We start from the raw sequence: 24,852 nt of genomic DNA, 5'->3' as shown, positions 1-24,852 counted from the left end.
AGGGAACTTTCTCTTCCCCAGGGCATTCCTGGGGGACAGCAGAGGAAGGAGGCTCGCTGAGCCTGGAAGTTCAACGAACTCTCCACCCATCTTCCTTTTCTTCATGTACCTTGTAATGCACATGACTGTCCAGAAGGGGGCACCCTCCCCTGAAGTGGCCTCATTATTTCAGCAGCCTGTGTAGGCTGCAGTCTTAATTTCACTCCAGCATGTGTTCTCGAAAGCATGACTAAAATTGGGCATTTTTTCCCATTGAAATAAAACAGGGCTGCTGTCGACAGCAAATTGTCTCAGTAAGATGCTGTTTGTCTATGATTTGCAGAAACTATTTTTAAAATAACCCAAATACAGGTTGCAAACCACATTGCAAATCACAGAAACTAGCGTTGCACTCCCCAAACCCACCCCCAAACTGCTTTACTAATTCACCAGTTTGGAAGGTACAGGACTGGAAGGTGGAGTTGGAAACAGTCCCTGAAGTTAGGTAGCACAGGAGCTCTGTTATGGACTGTCTCTCCCTGCCCCATTCATACGTTGAAGCCCTAACCCCCAGAAGTGATTGTATTTGGAGATGGGGTCTGTGAGGCCCTGATAAAGGTTAAGTGAGGTCATAATGGTGGGGCCCTAATCAGATAGAGCTGGTGCCCTTAGAAGAAGAGGAAGAGACACAGGAGTTACTCTCCCACTCCCGGCCACTGTGCCGTGTGAGGACACAGTGAGAAGGCAGCATCTGCAAGCCAGGAAGAGAGAAACCCTCACCAGAAACCAAGCCCTGCCAGACCTTCATCGGGGACTTCCAGCCTCCGGAACTGGGAGAAAATTAATTTTTGCTGTTTAAGCCACCCAGTCTGTGACTTTTGGTTATGTTTTGAGACAGGTACCTAGTCAGGGAAGCACTTCCCTTTCTTATATTATTATTGTTGTCAGTATTATATCAAACTAGTTATTTTCTTCTTAAAAAAAAAGAAATAACCGCAAGTCCTCACCTCTTGCTAAAGTGTGAAAGCCCTCTTCTCTCTCAGCACTTTCCACTCCCTTTCTGACTTCTCTGTTGAATTTGTCACCTCAGGCCTGCACACAGCACACCAAAAGCCAGGAGCAGGCCACAGCTGTCACAGTAAAGAGAGAAAAACGACACACGTGCTGTTTCCTGGTGTTTTCGAAAGCTAGGACGCGTTTTCTGTTTTTCTGTGGAAAGACGTGTGAGCCAGCCCGTGAACTGGCAAGTGAACTTGGCTCTGCACAGTCTGCTGTGGGTGGGGTGGGGGGGAGCAGTGTGAGTCTGAGTGTTGGTGTCACGGTGCTGTGCAGGCTGCACTTCCCTGCAGGGTCCCACAGAGTCTAGAACAAACAGTGCCTCATCAGAGAGCACCTGATCCAGGGTCTCCCTCCACCCCCGACTCCTCCAGGCTGGCTGGAGACCAGGTCCAGCCTGTTGGTCTTGGGGGCTCTGCAGCTCATCCCCCAGCCCCAGGAGAAGGCCATGCTTGGGATTAACATTCCCAGGGCCTGGTCAGGTTTATAATCGCCAAAACATGGACTCCTGGCTTGACAACAGGCCATTCCAGCAATCCTGTGATGCAGCCAGGTGTAGGGACAAACCCTGCTGCTTGGGAAACTCAGTCATGCAGGGTCATGGAAAGATCTTGAGCTTTGGTTCAAAGCCTGGTCTGTTGCTTATCAGCTGTGTGATCTTAGATAAGTTACTCACCCTCTCTGTGCCTCTTCTTGCTTGTGTACAAAATGGGGTTAACAAAGCTCATTTCATGAAGTTTTTATAAGGATTAAACTATGTAGCCTTAAATTACCTGGTATGGTGCCTGACAGGTAGCAATTCTTCATCAGTGGTCACCATTATTCTAAGGCAGGGGTTGGAGGACTTTTCGATAAAGGGCCAGAGAGTAAATATTTCAGGCTTTGCAGCTGTTCAGTCTCTGGCAACTACTCAATTCTGCTGTTTAGTATGAAAGCAGCCATAAGCAGTACATAAAGGAATGGACATGGTTGTTTCCCATAAAGCTTTGCTTAAAAACAGGTGGGCCGTAGTTCAAAGGTGGTGCCTGTACAGAAGGCTGCATGGTTAAGGGGGGGGAAAGGGCGGTTGCAGAGGTCAGGCAGGTCTCTGATGCACAGAGATGTCCTTGCAGCGAGGGGAGGCGGGCACGTGTCCCTAATGTATTATTAGGAAAGGCTATTACAATCCAAGGGTTCTTAAACCAGGGCCCATAGACCATCTGGGAATTTTTCAAGGGGCTTTGGGGGTGTCTAGGAGTCCCTAAATTTGTACATACGTTTGTTTATATGTATGCTTATGGACATTTTTCTGGGAAGAGGGCTCATAGCTCCCTGTAGATTATCTCAGACATCTGGGATCCTCAAAAGGTGAAAGACCATTGTGTTAAGCCACGTGACTCCCCAGACTTCAGTGAAGTGCCCCGGGAGACCTTGGGGCCATGACAGATGTGGGAGGAGAGGTCCCTTGGCTGAGTGGGACACAGCTGCTTAGAAGCAGGCAGGGGTCTCCTGGTCCCTTCCCCAGAGGCCTTCCCCTAACCTCTGGTTCTCAAACTGGCTCAAGGAGGTTTTCCTGTTGATCCCTGGTCCCAAGACAGCCTCCTTGTTACCAAGACAGCCGAGAACTCTCCAGCCAACCCTCTGTAGAACCCCTGGAGAGCTCTGTTATTTTCAACCTCTCTCCCCTCCCCAGCCCTAGCAGAACTGGGGGGAAGTTTGATGTGACCAGCTTCCTGCCCAATTGGGTAAGGAGGTGAGGCTCTCAGTCAGGGAAATGCAAGAGGCAGAAGTGAGGACCGGCCTGGGCATGGGGGTCGGATGGGCACTGCCCTGCGGGTATTTACGGAAAGAGCTCCTGATCAAACTTAGTTCCCACAGCAGCACCCCAGGGCGTAGCAGCTCAGCAAAGCCCTGTGCTCCCCACGGTCCCGGAGTCACATCGCCTCCCCTGCCACCGCCACAGCCACCTGCTAGGGACAGGCACCTGTACCCAGGCTGCCAGAGAGGCTGGCAGTGCCACTCCGGAGATCTGTGCAGAGGACCAGTGGGAAGGTCTGCTCCTCCCTGCCCCCCAGGACCGACCCCCGACACTAGTGCGTAGGCCCCTCTGACGTGTCCCCTCGTGTTTACGTTGCCTTCGTCCCTGCCAGCCCACCCCGACCCCCCCCACCCGCCCCTTGGGACCACTCTGCTCAATGAAGTGTTAGCTCATAAGCTTTTACCCCGGGTTCCGTGTTTCAGGGAACCCAGCCGAGGCAGCTGGTGCCAGAAGTGGTCCTGGGAAGCAGCAGGGTGACTGACCTTCAGGTTCCCCATGACGCAGGACTGTCCCGGACAGTCTGTCTCCCTAGAAAGCGGAACCTCAGGGTGGGGTTGAGAAGTCGGCGCGCCCCCCGGTCTGGAGGCAGTGAGGCAGCCCTGGCTCTCCCCTGTGGTCCAGTGGGGCGAGGGGCAGGTGGCAGGCGAGCAGGGGCAGGCCCCAGTCAGGGGCCGGGGTCTGTGAGCTGACGTCGTTCTGGGAGGGTCAGCACTTTCCCGCTGCACCAGCCGTCAGTCTTCTGGGGTTTGTGCTGACAGGGCTGCCTGACACCTGAAAGGCCACCCTGGGCCTCTGCTTAGAGAGGGGCTTATAGAGTCCATGGGATGAAGGAGTTTGGGCCCCAAGCCATCTCGCCCTGAGTCCACAGAGCCAGCCCGGTTCCCAGGTGTATAACTGGAATGGGTTTAATCTGCAGCGGATGGAACCTCACTTCAGCTCCTTGACTGGGGTAGACTCTCCCAATGAAGCAGCTGAATGTGAGCAGCTGCTTCAGGCTGTTTCGTGCAGACGCCCAGCCAGGTGAGAACCATTGAGGGAAAGAGGTGGCACTCCTCCCTGCTGCTGGGACCAAGGTCAAACCCTTCTGAGGCGGCTGGGCCGCGCTGGAATGACTCAGAACCCCACTCCCCCGCCAATCCCGTCTCCACCCAGGATGAATGGGGCCCGTAGGCAGCAGCCTCCCTGAGCTCCACCGGTTCCCAGGCTGACTCTCCCTTCCCAGGGCAGGCAGAGTTCGACAGGCCGCCTTGGCCATTGAAGTTCGTCTGAAGCAGGCAGAAAGACCCAAGATCCCATTAACTGAGCCAGAGAACAACTCTTCCCCATCCAGGGGCCCACACCCTGGTGGTGCCCAGGCTCCTCTAAGGGTCTCCCCATGGCCTGGGGTCTGGTCCTTTCTCTGTGGCCAGAGCCTCTAGGGGATGTGTGGCGTCCACTCCAGGTTAGCAGGATGAGGGGTGCAGAAGCTGAGAAGGTCTGGATGCTGCAGGTGCCCTCACAGGTGCAGCGCTTGAGAGGAGCTCCCTCCAACGGGTGGCCCAGGGCGGGCGGGAGTGGGGGACAGCGGCACCACCTCCGAAGGGTTGTAGCAGCATCTCCATCAGCCTGTGCACTGGACACAGGAGGCTGAGCAGGGAAACCCAGGCGGACACAAGAGGCCGGGGTTTCACGGCCACAGGGGCTCCACATGGGTTGGGCGTGATCACAAAGCCCTGGGCAGGGGGGGTAACCACAGCAGAAAGAATGAGAAGAGGGAGTGCCACTCACCCATTCCAGAAAGTACTGGTTGAGTGCCTTTACTGGTCAACTACTGGCAGCAGCAAGATCTGGAGAAAGACACTGAGAACGGCTGGCTGAAAGGGGCGTAGGTAGGATCGCAGGAGAGGACCGAGGCCAGAGAATCCACACCACCTGGGAGTTGTTCTCCTGCCTGAGAAGGGGTGTCTGTGTACCCAACTGCCATGGTCACGCAGGGTGCTCAGGGACCCCATCAACATTCCTTAAGCACCTGTGCCTGGCACTGTGAGACACTGAAAACAACAGTTAAAAGGTCAAGTCCCCACTCTCAGGGGCAGTGTCGCAATGGAAGAGACAGACCCCAAGTCCTGTAGATGGTTTTGAACACTGAGCAAGAGTGTGGGAGATGAGACAGGGCACTGAGAGTGTGGCTGGGGTATGCTTGCTTTAGCTGGGGGTTCAGAGACCTCTCCAAGGAGGCAACATTTGAGCCAAGATCTAAACGATGGTCTATCTCTGTTCAGGTTCCCCAGGGAGAAAAGCCTGAGGAGGAGGTTTATTTCCTGCTGCTTTGTCAGAGTGCAAGCCCCACTAAGTGCAGCTGGTTGCTTGATCTCATAGGACCACTTTCGGGGAAGCCAGTCAAGCTGCATCCGTCAGTGAGGGGTGTGGTGAAGGGGCAGGGACCTACTGACCTGTTCTCATCTCCCATTGGGGAAAAGTTTGTACCATAGGGGGGTTAAACCCCAGACTTCAGGGTTACATGGGCACGGGCCTGGGTACATCCCAGGGCTCTGGGCTGACAGGGAAGGAAGGGCAGGAAGCAGTTTGCGTGAACCTGTGTAGACAATGGTTGGAGCCCACTGAGCCAGCTGTGGGGCAGGAATGAGATACAGGTGTGAGAATCTGGAGTGAGCATAGTTACCACTTGATAACCTGGGGAGAGCAGTCCAGGCAGAAGGGACAGAAGGTGCAAAGGCACTGTGGCCTTTTTGTACTTTTGTCCTATAATGTTTCAAAATGATAAAGGAAGGATGCACCAGCCCCCAGATACAGAATTCTGAGTTCTGCAAATGAAGCCACTAGCTATCCAGAGCTGGAGAGGCCTGAAGGGAAGTGCATGGTGAACCCTTGATGTGCTGCAGGGGCCCCTGCTCTCAGCTGTCTTCCTTGGCCATCCCAGCCACATGGCCATTCATTAGTCCATCAAACCCTCGCTGGGCAGCTACTATGTGCCAGGCCCGGTGCTTAGCACCTGGGATGCAGGGTAAAGATAAGACAAGCTCTCTGCCCTCTAGATGCTCCTAGGGAGGGAGGAAGACAGAATTGGGTTTTGAAACCAGACAAATTCTGGATCTGAAGCCCTGCTTCCCACTTATTACCCAGGTCAAGGTGTTTGTTCTGAGCCTCAGTTTCCCCATTTGTAGACTATACAGCCTTATTCGTGGAGTTAATACAGGGATCAAAGGGGACTACAGATGGAAGCACCCAGTGCCTCATACAGAGCGGGGCTCCATAAGCAAAAGCTGCTGGCAGCTCCGCCAGCCCGGGGTGGGGGTGGAGTGGGGAGCGCTTTGCTGCTTCATCCCTGAGCTGCTATGTAAAAGTTTTCATGGAGAGAGCAGAAAAGAGCAGTTTTGAAGAGTGTTTAAAATCCTTTGCAGATTAAAATATTACCCAATCTGACCCCCACCCCTGGGGGCTGTCATAGCCCCACTGGATCCTCCAGCTTCCAAAGACCCCCTCACCCCCAGACACTCCTGGAGGGCTTGGGGTGAGAAGGACCACACGCAGACAGCACCCAGCACCGTGATCTCCAGGGCCTTTATTCAGGAAGGTACAGAGCATCTGCAGTCTGTTTGACAGGCACTGTGCGGGGGTTTGTAACAGCTCAGTTTTCTCCAAAGGTGTGGCGGGGAGAGGGGTGCAGAAGGAAGGAGGACGTTCAGGGGAGTTCTCTCCTCCAGAAAAAGGCACTGGCAGGGGGTGAGCACCCTGCTTCTTCCCAAGCAACGGCCTGGGTTATATACACACGGGAGTTGACCAGACGCAGAGAAACTCAAAGCTAAATACAGCGAAGCGTGGAAAGAGTCCATGGCGGAGGGTGGCGGGGTAGGGTGGGAGGATGGCCAGGGCTGCATCCGGCTCTTTCCATTGGGTGGGAAAGGAAATTCAGAAGGAAGGCAAAGCTTTAAAGGAGAAACAGAATCCAGCCTCTCAGACTTAGTGTTTTGTGCAATTAAAAAAACCCAACAAAATAAATATAACTTAAAAACTTCTTACATGACACTAAAGGCACATCTGGGACAAGCAGTTGAGATACCTCCCTCCACTGCTGAGCAGTGCTGAACCCCAAGAGCCCCAGGGCCCCATGGGGACAGGGCAGAAAGAGCGCCCACTCACCTGTGCGCAGGTGTGCACACCTCGTCCCACCCTCCTGGCACCTGCACGGCTGGGACCCAAGGAGTCCCTGCCTGGACCAGGCTGGCTGGGGAAGGTTTTCAGACCGCCTGGGCAGGGGTTCTGGGAAATCACATTCCAGGATCCATCTATCCCGCTCGGTTAAGGGAGTGGGGGACAGAGGGGAGAATGGGTTGAGAGAGAGAGTAGGTGTGCAGGAGAACTAGCATGGGAAATACAAAACCCCCAAACCCCTAATAGCATAACCCTAGAAAGATGCCACTTTCTACCATTCACATATATACTGTAACTCAAAGCAAAGGATCACCAGTAAGAGGCCCGATGGGCCTCCTTTAATGAACAAGTCACTTGCATATTAGCACATTGTTTGCAAACAACTGGTGCCTGCTTAAAGTGCTTGGAAAGTTTGTTCTCTTAAATTGGTTAAGCTGGTCCCCTGTAATTTTTGTTCATAGCATTAATTTGCTTTAGCAAACTTTTTTCATAGATAGAATGAGGGTAACTTGGCCAGCCCATAGTTGTAGAACTTTTACATCTGAATTAATGATGTCCCTTCCCCACAGACAGGAGCAGCCCAGACCCCCCGGGTCCCTTCTGACCCAGCTGACTACAGCTCCCAAGACCCCGGGCTGACTTTGGTGCTTCTGCCTTCTAGGGTCATGTGGTGTCACAAGGTCTCTCGTGCTCAGCCGGGAGGGGGTGTGACCTTTAGCAAGGCAGCCCACACAGGAGCTCACTGCTGTTTTGAACAAGAGCCAGGAAGTTCAAAAGTGATTTCCATTTTTAAACTCTGTACTTATGCATCCTCATGTGTCCCACCCTCTGCCCCCACCCACCGTCACTCACCCAGCATGAAAAGGGAAACGAACGTGTCACGTGGGCAAGTTGACAGTTCCCCCAGAGACCCTGCGGTGACAGGGGGCAGCCCAGGAAGGCTTCCCTCTGGATTGGTCCTCCAGGCACACACCCCTGGGGACACATCATCTCCAAGTGTCCCTGGAGCAGCTCCCTGCAGAGCAACGGGTCCAACCTCTGACAGCAAAGGTGAACACCTGGGGCCCAGCTCCAAATGGCCAAAGAGCTGGACTTATTGTTCTTTACAACTCACGCAAATTTACATTCTTCTCAATAACATAGACCTACTTGCTTTACAATTAAAATAAGGCTTACAGTTGGTTCCTTGTGAATCTTCAAGCAACCTAGAGACCCCAGGAAGAGATGCCTGGCACCCTCCACATACTCTGGAAGCTGCTCACACCGTATCTGGGAAGCGGGTCTAAGCCCTTCAGGCTGTTAAGACTTATTTCGGGGCCGGGGTGGGGGAATGATGGCGGTAAGCCAGCCTCCTGCCTCCTCCCTGCGTAGCACTGGCCTGCAGCTCTGCCCCGTAACTGCTGGGGACCCTGGGCCTCATGAGCATCCTGGGTGTGAAGCAGGGGGACCACCTGGCACCAGGAAGTTGGGAGGCGAGGGGACAGGAGAGGAATGTCCTTGGCAGGTTCTGTCTTTTTTCCCCTGGGGCTGCCTGGGCCCTGGCCCACTGCCATCCAGCCCTGAGGACCCTGTCACAGCAAGGTGGGGAGTGGGGGGTACGAGTGGCTCTGGGGGTTGGGTGGCATCCCTGGAAGCTCAGGTTTGCAGAATGTCCCTCTGAATTCACGGGCGAAAATCAGAGAGGGAGAACACAGCTCCTACCTGCCCACTCCTCGGAAGGCCAATGTCAGAGAGCACAGTCAAGTTGGATCTGGACTTCTGGCTCCTGGGTCTGTCCCAGTGCCGGAGGGTTTCAATACCGGATGGGTGGGGTCTCTGCTTTAGCAGCCCTACAAAGGCCACCACGGCATCTCTCGGAGTCCCTAGGCTGCTAAGCAGAGGGTACTTTATTCATGGCCAACATTCTGTTCCCAGTGGTTTTGTGCCCCAAATACCAGAAAGCCTGGCACCAGGCACCTATTTTTACAGCACCAGCCCATCCCCAGGCTGAGAGGATGGGGCAGGAACAGGCTGTGCCGAACAGTGGTGCCAATGGCACTGGCCACCAGGGGGCAGCAGGCCCTCACAGGTAACCTGCCCAGAGGCTTGGGGTGGGGGGCTCTTCTGTTAGGGTCCCCTCTGGAGCCAGGAACCCCATGGCTACCTGAACCTCCCTCCAGATCTAAACCCTACTGACCTCCCTGCAGGCGGCCAAGCCTGGGTTTGGGCATTTCTCTGCTAGTAGGAGATCCTATTGAGAAAGCAAAATGGAAGCCCCTGCTCCAAACCCTTCAGTCAGGCAGTAACTAGAAAATCTCATCTCATCTCGTCTACAAAGTGTCTTGTAGTGCCGTTCGGGAGGGTCAGTTCTAGGGCTTACACCCAGGTGGAAGTGAAGGAAAAATTCAGAAGGAGAAGGGAAGCAAGGGGGAGGAGAGGCCAGGGTGGCAACGAGGTGGGGCAGAGGGTGGCCTCAGGAGAGGGGGGCGCCCGGGCACATTTCCGTCAGGATGTCTATGAGGTTGTTCAGACCCGACAGGTAGCCGTCCTCCCGGTTCCCTTCCTGCCACGGAATGTCGTGCTGCAGGGTCTGGCCCTCGGGCAGGGGCGTGGTTTTCCCAAAGTCGATCATCCACACCTTGGCCTGTTCCTTCTTGTCGTGGATGAAGAGGAGGGAGCTGCCGATGACCTGGAGGGGAGCAGGGAGGTGAGGCGGGGAAGGGCTGGGGCCCCGCCCTGCCCTCCAGACAGCAAGCCGGCACCTTAGGGGGGCTTGGAAAAGCCTGAGACCTCGGTGAAGTGGAGCGAGCTTTGCTCAGCCGATGGGCTCTGTCCCCCATTCTCACCTGAGCAGCAGAGCCTGCCCGAGTGGCCATGCCATGGACGGAGGACATGGGACCCAGAACAATGACCGCCCACACTGCCAGGGAGGACTGTCCAGGAGGGCAGACCCCGTCCCCATCCCCCAGTCCCAACCTGCACACTTTCCTCTATTTCTAGACCACAGCTAACCCATCCCTCGGCACCACTGAGTCCTCCCCAACTCCCCGAGGGGGAGGTGCCAAGGAGATACCACACGCCTGTCTGCGGGAAGATCGGAAAGGACCCTGTCCCAAGGCACTCACAGCCCCCAGGGAGGGTCAGGCCCAGGTCACCCCCAGCCCGGAGCACACCTGCTGCAAGTCCTGGGCAGACAGGGCTTCTGAGGCTGGTCTTTGCCCACGGTCTCTGCCAGGGACAGCGGGCACCAAGACCCCTCCCTGCTGTGGGCCAGGTCAGAACACCTGCGCGGGGTAAGGCGCTTTCCCAAATATGAACACACCCTCCAACCCCCTGGGTCACCTGTGTGAGGCCCGAAGGAGACATGGGGGTGTGGGGAGGCACTGAAGTGTCATTCTAGCTCCCAGGGCCCTGGACAGGGCAGGGAAGACCCCCTGGACATGCTGAGCCCAGAGAAGGGGGCATTCTCTTCCCAGATGGAAAAAAGCAGAAGCCCCAGCTAATTTGGCCTCGGTCTAGACCTGAAGTTTCCAAGTGAAACTCCAGAAAGAGTATAGCAAAACAATTTTTCAGGAAATAAGAGCAAAGTGCTGAAGAAGGGAGGGCAAAGCTGTGAGACGAAGCCTGGGGCTGCCAAGTGGGCAGCCGCGGGTCCTTCCGTCCACACAGGAGGTCATGCGCGGCTCTTCGGCCTCAGGTCCTTTCAGCCTTGGCCCCAGGCTGTCCCCCAGAGAAAGCAGGCCAGCTGGAGGAAGCTCTGCAGGCTGCACAAAGCTGAGAAGGCAGAAACCCCAGGAGAAGCCAAGCACCCAGGGACACTGGGCTTCAGCGAGGACAAAGGGCGAAGAGGGCATTTCCAGAATGGCCGGACCCAGTGCAGCTACACAGGGCAGACCCAGGCCGAGCCGGCCCTCCGTACGCCCCACTCCTTCCTTATGGGCGGCCCGTCTAGGAACACGCAGGTCTGCTAGCACGGGGGTCAGGCCCACAGCTCAGGCGGGCGTGCCCAGGGGTTGTGGCCAACCACACGGAACACGGCTCTCTGTCCCCGAGGACAAAGCCCAACACCTACCTCATGGCACTTGAAGAAGGGAGAGACTTCCAGGGTGGCCTGAATGTCCTTCAGCCGGTCCCGGTAGGCGATCTGGGAACAGAAAGATGACCAGATTTTTAAACACGTGGGTGTGGGAGGTGGATTTTAGGTGCTATTTGGCCCATTAGAGTCTCTGAGTGTCAGCGTGAGAGGGCCTTACACCCTGATTATTCCCACCTCCTCATCTAGAAATGAAGAAACTGAGGCCCAAAGAAGGCGGAGCAGCTGGGGCCCTGGTCCCACGCTCCCTCCACTGCTTTGTGACAGGAGGCGCGGTTGGGGACGGGGGAGCGGGGGACAGTTCCCGAACAGCCGGGAGGCCTCCAGGAGCCCCTCGCACGAGGGTTAAGTCTATTCTGGAACGCCAGCAGTGTGGAGGCAGCACCCAGAGAGCCCGGTTGCCATGGTGCTTGTCTTCCTGATACAAACTTCAGTGCCCTGAACTCTTGAAAAGGACAGAATAAGAGAGCCAGGGCCACAAATATCTCTGCCAGTGGCCTCTCCACAGAGCTGTGCTGGCCCTGGGGGTGCCCACCCTCCCCAGGGGCCGCGAGGGAAGCATGTCGCACACAGGCACATAGGGTCCCTTGACGCCCATTTGAAGCAGCGCCAGCCTGGGGCTCAGGACCAGGAATAATCCCTCTCGTCCGGGTGCAGGCAGCGCGCGTTCTGTGGCAAACTCCGCTGAGGAGCTGGAATCCTCCCCGGCCGCTGACCCGGAGTCCAGAGTCTCCAGCTATGGAAGAGTTGGGGTGCCTGCCCCGTGACTGAAGCCTCGGCTCTTACCACGGGCCAAGGGAAGTCTCCCAGCTGGAAAAGGGGGGTAGGGAAACTCCCCAGTTCCAGCCGGTGCTGAGTCTCCTTGGAGAAAGGCTGTCTGGGTCCAGCCCTCCCCACTCAGCATCCCGGGAGCCTGTGCAGGGGAAGGTGCCTCTCACAGGGGCTCCAGGGCTCAGGTCCCTGGTGTACCCAGGTCTCTGACTGTCCTTGGGGTGTGGCGACTCAACACACCCTACCTCAGCTGATCCCAGCGCTCAGAGCGTCCGTCCAGCAGCCTGCCTGCGGCGAATGATGTCACTTTGTCGTGAACTTCTGCCACCCACACCTCCAGGCTCAGAGAGCCCATCAGTTCTGGCTGGGGAGGGTGACGCGGCACCTCGCCCCGCAATGCCCGCACACCTCCCTCACTCAGTCTCAGCCTGGTGGAGGCCCAGCCAGGCCTAGAAGCGCAGGGACCAGCAGGCTGCCGGCCCACCTGGGTGTGAGCTCCAGCTCCCCCTTTCCTAGCTGTGTGCCCTTGACCTCTCAGTCTCCTCATCTGTAAAATGGGGACACGGATGCCAACCCGCTGCAGAGGGCTGCTATGAGGGTTTGGTGAGCACTTGGCACAATACTTGGCCTGCAGCGGGTGCTAGAGGAAAGGGTTGCTCTGAAGGGGATGGAGACTTTTTTCGGGAGCTGAGCTGCTGGCTAAGGGAAAGAGTGAGTGCGTGTTCACCCGCTGGACGGGCTGACAACCACACCACCTCCCTCTTCACCTTCCAAGCAGAAGTTTGGGGCCAGGGTTTTCTGTGTGGGAACCTTGGCTCCGTCTCGGGCTGGGCAAGAACTTCCAGAGGGGGCGCAGCTACCCCTGCCCGGGGACCACATGGCCCGACCCCTTCGCAGGGGGCACCCGACTCACCAGGATGTTCCGGTTTCCTTTAGTGAATTCTCTGAAGGCCTCGATCACCTGCTCCCTCGTTTTGGTCTTCTTGAAGTCCCGGTTCACGGAGCCGTCTTCTTTCTGAGAAGGAGAATGACACAGTGCCTCAGAGCCATGAGCCCCAGGCTGACCCCCAGGCAGCCAGGTGCCCACACGGGGCACAAGGAGGCAGGCGCCGTGTGGTCAATGCGACGGCACGGCACAGGGGAGCCTGTCCTGCGCTCTGGCTGAGGAGAACAAAGGCGGTGGCACCAGCGTCCCAGGCAGAGTAAACGGCATTAGGAAGGCCCGGAGGCACGAGGGGCGCTTGGGCCAAGACTGGAGGAGCGAGGCTGCGGGGCCCGCCCGTCCATCCTGAGGGTCCTGAGTGTGAGCAGCAGGGGCTGAGGGAGGTGCACGGGCCTCTGCTTCCACGAGGGGCCGGGTCCCTGGAACCGGGGTGCCTGGAAGTCCCTGCTGCCCAGGGACGCCCTCCCTCACCACAGGAGAGAGGCGCTCCTCGCCCCAAGTTCAGCTCGATTCCCTTTGTAATGGAAGGTCTCTTACTTAGGTCCCCTGAAGGCGAAGACGTAACACAGCCCATCCTGCTCCCTGCCCCACCCAGCGCACGGAATGGCTCCCTTTCCTGAGCCCAGTACTACGTCTGTTCCAGGCTGTTCAGGCGGCACCTGGGGCTTAGCATCTCTACGAGGAAAGCTATTCTTTAAGATCAAAGGGTGAGAAAGGCTGGCTCCACTAGGCCCCCAGACGTGCGTCTGTGCGCCAGCAGGGTGGAGCCGAGCACTGTCACTGCCTCTGCAAGAACAGGCAGGACCCTGGGCAGAGGGAGAGAGCCGAGGGCCGGGCCTTCCCCACAGGGGTCTCTGCAGGGCCTTTCCTGGACCAGGGACGGGGGAGGCGGGGGTTGCTGGTGAAGGCAGCTGGCTTCTTTCGGAGCTGGTGGCCCTCAGCCCGAGAAGATGGGCTGTTGGCCGTTCCTGCAGCTGGACAGTGGACAGAGACCAGGAGAGCCAGCGTGAGACGGAGAGAGAGGTCGAGGGAAAAGCAAACTGTTTCAGACAGATACAGAAAGGAACGGAGCATTGAGAGGAAGAGGACGAGCGTATAATTTACTCTCACACTGGATCCAAAAAAACAGCAAAAGCCGATTTCAGAAGACAGGGGCGGGGCAAATGGCTTTCTCAGCATGGAGATCGTAAAGCAGCTGTCACAGGGGAAGGTGAAAACTTTGCCCCACTCGAAACCATCGGCAGCGAGGCACTGCCCCGCAGAAACTTCCAGCCAATGCCATCGGCAAGGAGGCTGTCCTGGCTTCTCTCGCTCGTGAGTCAGGGCTCCCCGCTGCCCTACTCTGACTCGAGGGCTGGCCAACGTGGGCCAAGAATGGGCAGAGAACAGAAACCCGAGTACTCTCGGACTGCCCTCTGCTTGAGAGGGACGGCTGCCCGAGACCGAGGGGCCACGCCTCACAGCCCCGCTCCTTGGGGTGAAGCGTGTGTCTGAGCCGGCTCTCAAACAGAACAGCAAAGGAGGCGTGTAGGAGCCTGGGTCTAGGGAGCGCATTCTCAGGCCCTTCTTGGGAGAGTGAAGCGGAAAGAAAAGAGAATGAGGCGGCCCAGACGTTGGGGGTGGCCTCGGTGCAGCCTCCCCAGAGGGGCTCGGTGACGTAGGAGCAGCGCCTGGTCCTGCCCCCCAGGCAGATGGCTCGGATGTCAAAGGCAGCCGCACGCTCCCTCCCTTGGCTGCATCTCACTGCCAGTCCTGATTTTCGGGCCCTGGGCAGAATGAGCTGTCTCCCGGCACTGGCATCCAGCGAGCGAGCTGCCTCCTGGGTGGGTTCTCAGTGCTGGGCATGGTCTGGGCTAAACGTAGGGTCCCCGGCAGAGGGCTCAACGCTGGGCGGGGCTAGAAGCCACCCCTGCTCCAAGGCCCCAGCCCCCTACATGGCCATCGCACCCAGACCCAGACCAAGGAGTAAGCCAATTTCCCCAAATGTCTGTCCCTGGGGCTGGCTGCCCAGGCCCCGGGCCTGTATGGGGAGGAATCTTACAGCCTCCGTAGGGTCTTGAGAGCAGCCAGGACTGCTGGGTGAACGCTGTTGGAGCCCAGGGACCCAGTCCCTTCCCCACCCAGGAGCGGGGCGGCTCAGGCAGCCTCAGGCCACCGCTGGCTGTCCTCACCTTGATGCCCTCGATCCTGAACCCGAGCGTGGCCGTGGAGCTGATGGTCTCCCTCCACTGCATGTACCGCGGCTTGGTCACAGCCCGCTGGGCTTTCTCCTCCTCGGTAGGGGCCTCTGGGTCCACCTCAATCATCTTCTGGTACATGTCCTTCCGGAGGCTGGGCTTCTTCCGGGCCTTGGTGAGCTCCTCCTCCAGGTAGGTCCTGGGAGGGAGGGGAAGCCACATGAGGGCCGCTGGCCGGAGCGCGGCCCACTGGTGCCCTGCCCGAGGGCTGCGGTCAGCTTGGCCAAGTCAGCCTCGTCCCGGACAGGCGCACATTTGGTTGGGCTCGGCCTGGCTGTTGACTGAGCACGGGCCAGCCTTGCCTAGTGGGAGCAGCTTCGTTCCAAGAGCACTGGGAAGGCCGGACAAAGCCCAAGGAGCTCTTCCTTCTAGGGCACCCCACGGGACCAGCAGAGGAGGGAGGAGGAGGGTCCGCTTGGCGACTCGTTCTGCTGGGGTGACGGTGGGGAAGGGGGTGGAGGGCAGGTCCGCTCAGGGTCCAGCTGTCCCCCTCCTTGGCTGCCTTCCACGAAGCGAGGGCTTCGTAAGCCAGCACCTGTGTGAGTCGGGGAGCGCGTTTTGTCCACCCCACCCATCTCCCTGCCGCTCCGGCAGCCTAAGGGCTCTCTCCGAAGAGGGAACACCTTCAGGCCAGAAGGCCTCTGAAGTGGCCCCAGTGCTGGAGGGAGAAGCCCATGATGGGAGGGAAAGCCTCGGGGCTCTTTTTCTACCGCAGAGATGGGCTGGGCTCTTCCTGCCCCTCGGACCCCAGGCCTCAAGACAATGTGGCCAAGTAAACTGTTCACCGCCCTGCCCTCCGCACGGGCTGCGAGGGGACTGCAGGCCGAACTGGCAGGGGTCCCCTAGAAACTGGCAGAGGTAACAGGAGTGGGGACAGTACAGGATCTGGGCAGCCCAAGACCGGCTTCCTGGCCCCAGGCTGCCTCCCTGGCCCCCTTCGCCAACGGGGTGAGTCACCCCTGCTGCACATCACAGACGCCCACCCTCCTCCCTGCTCCTATTTTAAACTCCCCTTCTCCCCCACAGTGGGCTCAGCTGCTGCCTGTGACCCTTCCTGAAACAGGAATCCGCAATGTCAGTTGAGTAGAGAGAAGTTTTCTCCCTGGGCCCGTGTGCGTGGGCGTTGCCCACACGGCGGTCTGTGACAGCAGGCCCAGCCTCCACTCTCCATCTGTCCCCGGGGCCTTGCTCTACCGCTTCCCACCATACCTCCAACCAGCCGGTTTGGGACCCAGAACAGACTGGTCAAATCCTTTAAAAGATAAGTTTCCAGAAGCACTGTACCAACTCTTTCAAGAAAAAAGCAAATCCTTGGTGGTGAACTTGGGTCTGGTCATTTAGGACCTTCCAGCGGGTGATGCAGACCATAAGGAGGTTCTGTCCTTGGTTGTGCCCTTGCACACACACACACAAACACACACACACGCACACATGCACACACTACTGTATGCACGCCCATGCACGCACACGTGCATGTACAAACACTACTGCGTGCAGAGCCAGGTCAGTGCTGATGAGCGCTACAGGGCAGAGCTGCGAGGCAGGCTGCTTTTGCATGGACTTGTGTCATGCTGGCCCATGTGTGTATTTGTGTGCGTGCTGTGTGGCGGGCAAAGGGTTTGCCATCCCCAGTGTTCCTGAGTGCGCTGCAGGGGCCTGTGGGTGGGTGGGTGGTGCACTTCTGCAAAGACTTCTCAGTAGCTCCTTAAGCAGGAAGCAGGCCTCACTGTCAAGTCCCTTTCCACATGGGGCTTGCTCCAGAAAGGGCCTGTGCAGCTCAGTCTGGGCAGAGTTGCTCACCCTCTGGGAGAGGAAAGGGGCCGGGCAGAGATGCCCACAGGGGTCACGAGCCTGGTGGTGGGGTCAGGGGTCCACCGGGAGGTGAGCTGCAAAGCCTCCCCAACCCTGGTGTCCCGACACTGGCCCGGCCCACCTCGCCCACCCCAGCAGGAAGGTCACACGTCCATGAAGCCTGCTGGGTGAAGCCACAAGACTAAGTAAAGGCAGTGTTCCCCTCAGGAAGGCAGCCAGCCCATGGGGAGCCAACAGGTGATACACCAAAGCCACCCACTTCCCACCACGCTCTCTCCAACCTGCTTCCCACCAGGGCACAGGTGCTACAGACAGCTCTGGTCTCCACCTGCCAGCCCTGGTCCAGAGGTCAGGAAGACACTCCTGATTCTCCACGGCAGGCTACATGACACACAAGAGATACGGGGTCAAATCTAAGAAAACGCCCTAGAGCAATGTGAGCTTATGTCCGTGTGGAACTGGGGTCCCAAGACACCCCTCGTTAGGACACCGCAGGTGGCTGCATCATCTTTTCCTCAGGCCTCACCATGGCTGGGTCTGCTGACCAGCCAGCCCTTCCACCACTGTGACAAGTCTGTGACAAGTCTCAACCTCTCATGCCCCAGACTCAGGGTTTGTGGTGGCCCTGGGCTGCGGCCTCCTCCCTCTGGCAGGCACAGAACCCTTGGGGAGTGCCAGGCTGCAGCCCAGGCTCGACTGGCAGTCAGAGGCCTGGTGCAGAGGCGGGCTGTGTGGCTGCCTGCCTGCGTGGTCCTGGGGAGTCCCTTAGCCTCTGGGGTCAAAGGTCCTCCTGCTCAGACTGGATGGTGGCCCATCTGCCAGGGCGGCTGTAAGGAGCACCCAGCGCTCAGAGTACAGAAGGGCCTCCACCCTGTCCTCAGGACCCGTGAGACAGGGAAGGGGGTGCTGGGCTGGGACTCGTTCTGGGGAGACCTACCTCCTCCCCTCCATACGAGATCCTCACACACCTCCTCCCTCAGCCTCCAGGCGGCCCCGCCCAGGACTGGGTTAAACACGTCCCAGCCTTGCTGGTCACGCTGGGTCTCTCCTGAGAGCCCTGGGTGCAGTGGGACAGAAGCTCCAGGCAGCAGGGGGATGGGGCAGCCTTGGTAGGAGAGGGGGCTCCTGTCCCCAGCAGCCTCCAGGGAACAGACAGGCACCCTGGCAGCCTTTTAGGACGGACTGGCCACACTTTCTTCCCACAGGGTGTACTTTTTTTGGCCCCGGTCTGAGTGAATACCAATCAGAATATTTATGTGTCTCCCCTTGAGAGGGCACATCCTGGTGCATCACGGGAAGTCCTTCCAGGGAGAGAAATAAGACTCTGGGGAGAGCAGTGGCCGAGTGGTGGCTGGAGGGACATTCTGTCTTCTCCCTGTGGGCTGGAGATGGTGAGACCCCTGGATGGAGGGAGGGAGAGGCTGGGGACAGTGCAAAGAGTGGGGTCTATATTTCCCCACCCCTTCGTCCCTGCCCTCGAGGCAAAGCCAAGGGAACACAGCGGGTCAGGCTGCAGGGTCAGGGTCTGATTTTATAACACAATTCCCAGGAGGAATGAGGAAGGAAGGAAAACTGACTGGCTTGGCCTGCTTCTTTCCTGCGGGCACACACACACACACACACACACCCTTTTCTCAAACTCCTCTTACAAGAAATAAAACTGCTTAAACCATCCAAAGCAAACGCAGGCTCCAGCTGTGAGCTCTGCGTCTCGGAGCCTGGTCTCCCCGGGGAGCGGCGGGCCGGCTGGAGGAGGCCGGCGTCTGGCCCTCCCGTCTGGGCACCTGCAGTCGGCGGCTCTCTGAGGCTTCAGAGGACTTCACCACCCGCTGACCTGCTGGGGAGGAGCTACTCCATGACCCCTGACACGGAATGGTCAGAGTTTGAGAGGAGATGAGAAAACCCTGCTGCCAAAGCAGGGCCCAGAGCTCAGGCGCCCGGGGCTCGGGTCCTCCTGGCTCTGCCCTCCACCCTGTCTTCTCCAGCCCGCTCCTCCCGCCTCCTTCCCTCCCGGTTCTTCTCTGGGCGGACCCTGGTGGGGGGGGGGGGGACACGCATTTCCACACACATGCCCACATACCCATCTGGCCCTGTGCCCTGGACCACGCAGCCACTGGGCTGGGGTCACCGCCAGCCCCAGTCCAGAATGCGGCAAGCTGGTGACTGTTGTCAGGGCCTCTCACGCTCCCCCCTCCTCCATTGCACCCTTATGACAGGCGCAAGTCTCTTTTGGCAAATCACCAGAATCTGCTAACCGGCTCCCTCTTTGGCTCGGGGTTGGGGTGCAGGGCGGGGAGGGTGGGATGAGAACAGCCTCTACTCCAGTCTCCCCCTCGCAGCCCACATTAACGGGAAGCCGCCCCCTGCTCCCCCCAGCAATCCCACCTGACCAGATGGGCAGTTCTCTCTGCCCTCTCCCTGGGGAGGCTCCACATCCACCAGGTCCCCTTTCTGGTCCCACCGGCTACCGGCTCCCGTCCCCTCCCCCGCCGGCCCCTGGCTCGCCAGAGAAGAGAAGGGGCCGTCCTGGGCAAAGCCAGCACATATGTGAGATGACCAGAGCGGGTTCCAACCAGACCCCTGGCCCGGCCTCGCCCACATGAGGCCTCAGGGACAGCCCAGAAAGCCCAGCCTCCTGGAAGCCTGGAATGCCGTGCCCGGTATCTGCCGCCCGGCCAGCTGGGGGCTGAGGGGCGGGTGTGCCCCATCTGAGGAGCCTGGCTCACCTGACGCCCATCTTGCAGTCCATCACGCACGGCGAGTCAAAGTCGGCCAGCAGGTCGTCCATCTGGTTGTAGCGCTCCCCGTCCTTCACCACGTCCCCGTGGTAGGCAGGCACGTAGGGTTTCAGCACGTCGGCCATCAGCCGGTCCAGGCAGCGCTGCTCCGACTCACAGTGCTTCTTCAGAATCCTGCCATTGGCAGCCGCCTTGAAGCTCCCTGCAGAGCAAGGTGGGAGGAGGCCCTGGGTCCCCAACCTGAGCCCTCCTCGCTCTGACCCCCGCCCCTGCCAGACACGGCCTCCGTCACAGGGCCCGGGCCTCTCGGGCATGCTGTGGAGCTTGCCAGCACGGGGCTGGAGGTGTGCCCAGGTCCCCACTGGGGGACCGAGCCCTTTAAGCGGAGTGGGTGCAAGTCCCCCCCCCCCGCCATGCCCTGATGGCAACTCTGGGCTGGTTCCCCGACTTCCCAGACCCCAGGCTCCTCCTCTGAAGATGGAAGTACGCCAGTGCTCACCGCTGGAGGGTGAGGAAGGCGAAGTGAGAGGTCTGCGCCAGGACCTATTCACCCCTCTCTGTGTGACTACCACCCCCCAACCCCACCGTCAACCCTGCTTCCCAGCCACGAAAGTGTCTCCGGTCTCAGTGGAGGAGAAGCCCTGGTAGAACCGGATTTAGCGCCAGGAGAGGGAGACCGGCTGAGAAGCAGCGGTCCAAGGCTCTGCCCGGCTGGGCGGCGCTCCTTCTGAGCCACACCCTCAGGTAAGTATTGAGGAAGGGTGTCCATCCACCTGCCTTGGGGTCTGGGCCAACGTGGTTAAGGGTGTAAAAAAAAAAATGTCAGACCCTGTGCTGGCCTGAAGTCCACGGGCGGCCACTGAATTGTCCCCCGAGGACGATGCCCACCAAAGGACCACCCTGAGTGGGCTAGACAGCTCTAGACACCCTGCCCTGTCACTGAGGGGCCACCTGGAGACCTCGTGGCTAGCCCAGGGCGTGGCCACTGCAGCAAGTACTCCACTACGTCTTAACACTCTTGGGGCGACCTGCCTGCCTCTCCCACCAGCTACGAGCTCCTTCGGGGCAGACACTGTATCTGCATACGTATCGTCACCCAGAGGAGCATCTTGATGAGGGCATGGCACTCAGGGAAGCACTTAGCTTTGTCTCTTTGTCCCAGGTGACAAATGGCAGGCAAGCTATAAAGACCGATGACTTCATCTGTTTTATTGAGTTAAAATGGTAGAGAGATTGAAAGAAAGAGATTGAAAGAGACAGAGAGACTGAGGGGGGAATGTGTGCGATTTGTGAAGAGGTGGCACAGACTGTGGAGAGGGCGGGTGTCCACGTGCATTTTCGAGGCGGTGTTAAGGCCCGTCTCTCAAGTACGCCTGCGACTGCAGACCACGAAGTCTCTCGGGGAGCACCTGTTCAGATGCTTCATCCCCGGGAGCATCCAGGGCCAGGCCCGTCCCCCACACGCGCTGGACGCCTCCCCAGAGAGCTGGACATCCTGTCAGAAAGTCCGGGAGAGCTGTGGCTACCTGCGTGTCCTGCCAGCTGGATCCAGGGGTACTTCTTCTTGAAGGACATGACAAAGGGAGACCAATGCACCATGTTTTTTATTTTCCTCCATGATTTGCTCTAGAAACAAGCAAACGAAAAGCTCTACATTAGAAACAGAACTACTGCTTTCCGGTTAGGATGAATTCAAAACCAGGGAACCCCGCTGCCTGTGGCACAGGACAAGAGGTGAGTGCCAGGCCCACGGCGCAGGCAGCTCTGAGGACTTCACCTCCATCAACTACGTGGCATGCATCTATGGGCTTTGCCCCATTCTACAAACAGGCTGAGTAAAACACCCAGAATCAAGGCGACAAGGATCTGACAGGCTCTGGGAACAGAGGAAGGGAGGAGGGACAGAGTGTTCTCCATCCAGGGCTGACCCCATCCCACGCCACTCCCCCATCAGGGGACAACTAAACCCACACTGCCTTTCTTTGTGCCCCCTCTCAGTTTCCTCATCTGTCTAGTGAGGGATAGACAGCTGGTCCCCCATGCTCTTTGGATCAGTGGACACTCTAGGACTCTGGAAAATGACCTCTTGCATCCCAACAGCAAGGGCCCCTCAGAGGAAGACTAGAGAGGCCACGATCACCCAGCTGCAGCGTGTCACCTCCTACTGCATTTGCAGATGCGGTGCCAGCAGAGGCACCTCTTGCCTGTGAGAGGTTTGAGGAGACTTTAAAGGGAACTCCCCGGGGACAGCAGTGCCTCCAAGGCTTTGGTGCACTCAGGGGTGAGCCAGGCCGCAGGACTCTCTCTCCACTGCACTTCTCCTTCTCAAGACATTTCTTAAGTAAAAACTCTTGTGTGTGTGTGTGTGTGTGTGTAGGAGGAGTTCCTTGGGCAGAAAGGAGAACTAACATTTATTGAGCACCTTCTTATTTTATTTTCACAGCAAGCATGCAAGGTAATCATTGTTATTTCCATTTGCAGAACCCAAGCCTCAGACAAGTAAGTGATAAAGCCACATTTAAACCTTCACCTATATGACTACTTTAAAGAAAATCCTTTTTATCCCCAGCTATACACATTTCTCTCTATAAAAATATCCCTAAGTTACTTTAATAAGACCGGGCTGTAGACATGAAGATCAAGTGCCCCTGAAGGGAGTGATGAGAAGTGAAGCATTTCAAGCTCCTGAGAAGCGGATCCCTGACTAGCAAAACCACAGACAGTAAACCCCCAAGGCTCTGCGCTGGGAAGGAGGAGCTGGGAATTCTACAGAAGAGGGAGGTGAGGAGTGGTCCTGCCTGGACAGTGGACCCCTGGAGAGGCGGTTCCTCATTCTCTGTCCTGCAGCGTCCGCTAGCAGCCACACTGAGGTTGCTGGACTGACTCCAGCTGCTGGAGCCCAAGGTTAAATCCGTCTCCTTTGTTTTTTTCTCTCTGGTGAGACTCAGCTGCTTCTGTCATCAAGGTTTCAAGTTAAAATCTGTTTAAGGAGAAGAATTCTTCCCTACCGAACCTGGCAATGTTTATCCCACCCCAGAAACCCTCACTCTACCGCCAAGACCTAGTCTAAAGCGAGGGCAGTGCTCTGCCAGGCCATGTGACAAAGGGCCGGCCTCACCGACAAGGGTGTTTTTCCTAGATCCTTCTGATGGAGATCTCCGAAGAAGGCTAAGGAAAGCCAGCGTTTCTTATCTAAGCACCCAGAAGGCTGCACAAACACTCAGGACAGACAATGCATGAGGGCAGCAATGGGAAAACCTAATTACATGAGATGACCAACCAAGTGATGGTTTGTTCCACCCACGGGGAAGACGTCTAGGTGGGTCCAGAAGAAAAGTGCACAGTTCTCACTACCTGCTGGTCACACCCCTGCAACAGAGCTCAGAAGGGACGAGGGTCCAACGGGTTCAGAGTGGGGTGGGAGGAGGGGGAGGGCAGACTGTTCTCCATCCAGGGCGGACCCCATCCCATGCCACTCCCCCATCAGGGGACCACTAAACCCACACTGCCCTTCTTCATGCCCCCTTCTCAGGGCCTCAGCTTCCTCATCTGTCTAGTGAGGGATGGACAACTGGTCCCCCCCACGCTCTTTGGATCAGTGGACACTCTAGGACTCTGAAAAATGACCTCTTGCATGCCAACAGCAAGGGCCCCTCAGAGGAAGACTAGAGAGGCCACGATCACCCAGCTGCAGCGTGTCACCTCCTACTGCATTTGCAGATGCGGTGCCAGCAGAGGACCCAGGGAGGATGTGTCCCGCTGCCGGGGTCGGGGGCCTGCAAAGATTGATGCCTGCCGGGGAGGAAGGTCATCACAGAGGCTGACCCCGCAGACGCAGGCTGGGGGCACACTCAAGGGAGCAGGAGACGACTACTGCAGGCAGCGGGGCCTGTGGGAACAGAGGTCCGGGACTGGGCTTTGGAGCAGTTGGGCCGGACGTGCTGGGAATGGGAGCCAGAAGCAGCGGCTGATAAGGGTGAGAGGGCGAGTCCGGCTCTGCACGCCGGGCCGAGACGCTTGGACTCCGGGGAGTGTGGTGTTGGGGAGGCAGGCTGCCCTGGGCCTGAGTCCTGGCTCCGCCTGCTCCTCACTGAGTGACCTGGGACAAGTTCCTGACCCTCCCCTTGAGGCCCTATTATCTTCCCTGTAAAATGGGAATAACACATACATTCCTTTGAGCCCCGGAGGTAAAGCCATTAGAAGTTCACGGGCACAGGCGTGTTTGTGGAAGAGTCTTAGTGGTCTGAGTTCAAGGAGGGGTGTCCCTGAAGTCATCCCAGGAACAGTCAGGCCGGAGCCAAGTGGAGGTGTTACCATAGTTACTCAAGAATAAAGGTCACGGAGCCTGGGGCTGGACCAAACCCACCCTGTCAGGAAGCAACTCTCTGGGGATCCACGGGGACACACTGGGCAGTGGGCCTGGGACCCGGGAGGCAGGAGGGAAAAGAGCTGGGTGAGAATAGCCAGGTTCGAGTCCAGCAGGGGCATCTGAGCTGTGAAACCTCTAGTTCCCGGACCCCTCTTCAGGGGTCCAGAAAGGAGAGGGGTGCTCCAGGGAGGGGTCCTCTGATGGCTCGTGGGACCCAAGAGCCTCCCAACACGGCTGAGCTCTGAGTAAATGGGGCATTTTTCCACGTAGCTTCCTCTTTCCCACACCTCCTCCACAAGGGAGCATTTCTTCAACATGAAAATTGGGCCCCATGTGGCCAAGGCCAGAGCGTCCCCCGGCTTCCAAGGTGGAATATTCCACTGGGGCGGGTTTGCACACCACGGGATTTCTCAACTGTGCTGGCAGCAGCAAGCAGGGGATTTTCCTGTGGTTTTTAAATAGCAGCACCCAGGCAGTGCCTAGAGTCGCTGCCAAACATTAAACAGAAAAGCAGGTCCAGGAAAGGCCCAGGAAAGAAGGCGGCAGGGTGACCACCGCCCCTACCCCCGGCCCATGGGAGTGGAGAGAACGATTAGGGCAGGAGATTACAGAGAATCGATTCCCTTACGATGCCCGGGAGACCACAGCACCCATTTAGGTGCTCTAGGCACCACCAACTCTAGGCAGAAGCCGCTTCCAGGTGGTGGGTCCCGGAAGGTCAGCTGGGCTAACAGTCTCCCTGCAAGCCTCTCACTGGAGGAAGACACAGTCCTCAGAAAGGGATGCCAGGCCCCTTCCCCACCCAAGACAGCCGACGAGGCAAGAAAGGAGGGCAGCCCAACAACCTGGAAGAATTCCATCCAGAGGAATTGATCACCTTTTCTCTCCTGGGAGAGTCTCAATAGCCTCAGTCACTTCTCTGCAA

At 57.9% G+C, this 24,852-nt stretch overlaps 1 protein-coding gene across 2 annotated transcripts in view; it reads right to left on the bottom strand.

Annotated features, from left to right (window-relative positions):
* Window positions 1-6,380: 6,380 nt before the first annotated feature.
* Window positions 6,381-24,852, bottom strand: part of ITPKB (inositol-trisphosphate 3-kinase B) — a 97,145-nt gene continuing 78,673 nt past the window's right edge. The window contains exons 3-8 of one of the 2 annotated variants that reach the window (XM_036860192.1): window positions 21,085-21,184; window positions 19,547-19,760; window positions 14,943-15,147; window positions 12,742-12,843; window positions 11,037-11,108; window positions 6,381-9,653 (exon numbers count right to left, since the gene is read on the bottom strand). In XM_036860192.1, the coding sequence (XP_036716087.1) occupies window positions 9,438-9,653; window positions 11,037-11,108; window positions 12,742-12,843; window positions 14,943-15,147; window positions 19,547-19,760; window positions 21,085-21,184 (909 nt within the window). In that variant the 3' untranslated portion in view covers window positions 6,381-9,437. Of the gene's footprint in view, window positions 9,654-11,036; window positions 11,109-12,741; window positions 12,844-14,942; window positions 15,148-17,476; window positions 18,221-19,546; window positions 19,761-21,084; window positions 21,185-24,852 lie in introns of those variants that run through there. The other variant, XM_036860202.1, reaches the window with a different exon arrangement.

This window comes from Balaenoptera musculus, chromosome 1, assembly GCF_009873245.2.
Source record: "Balaenoptera musculus isolate JJ_BM4_2016_0621 chromosome 1, mBalMus1.pri.v3, whole genome shotgun sequence".
Lineage (NCBI taxonomy): Eukaryota > Metazoa > Chordata > Mammalia > Artiodactyla > Balaenopteridae > Balaenoptera > Balaenoptera musculus.
Note: the sequence above shows the minus strand (reverse complement) of the source record. Positions and strands in the feature narration are given on the sequence as shown.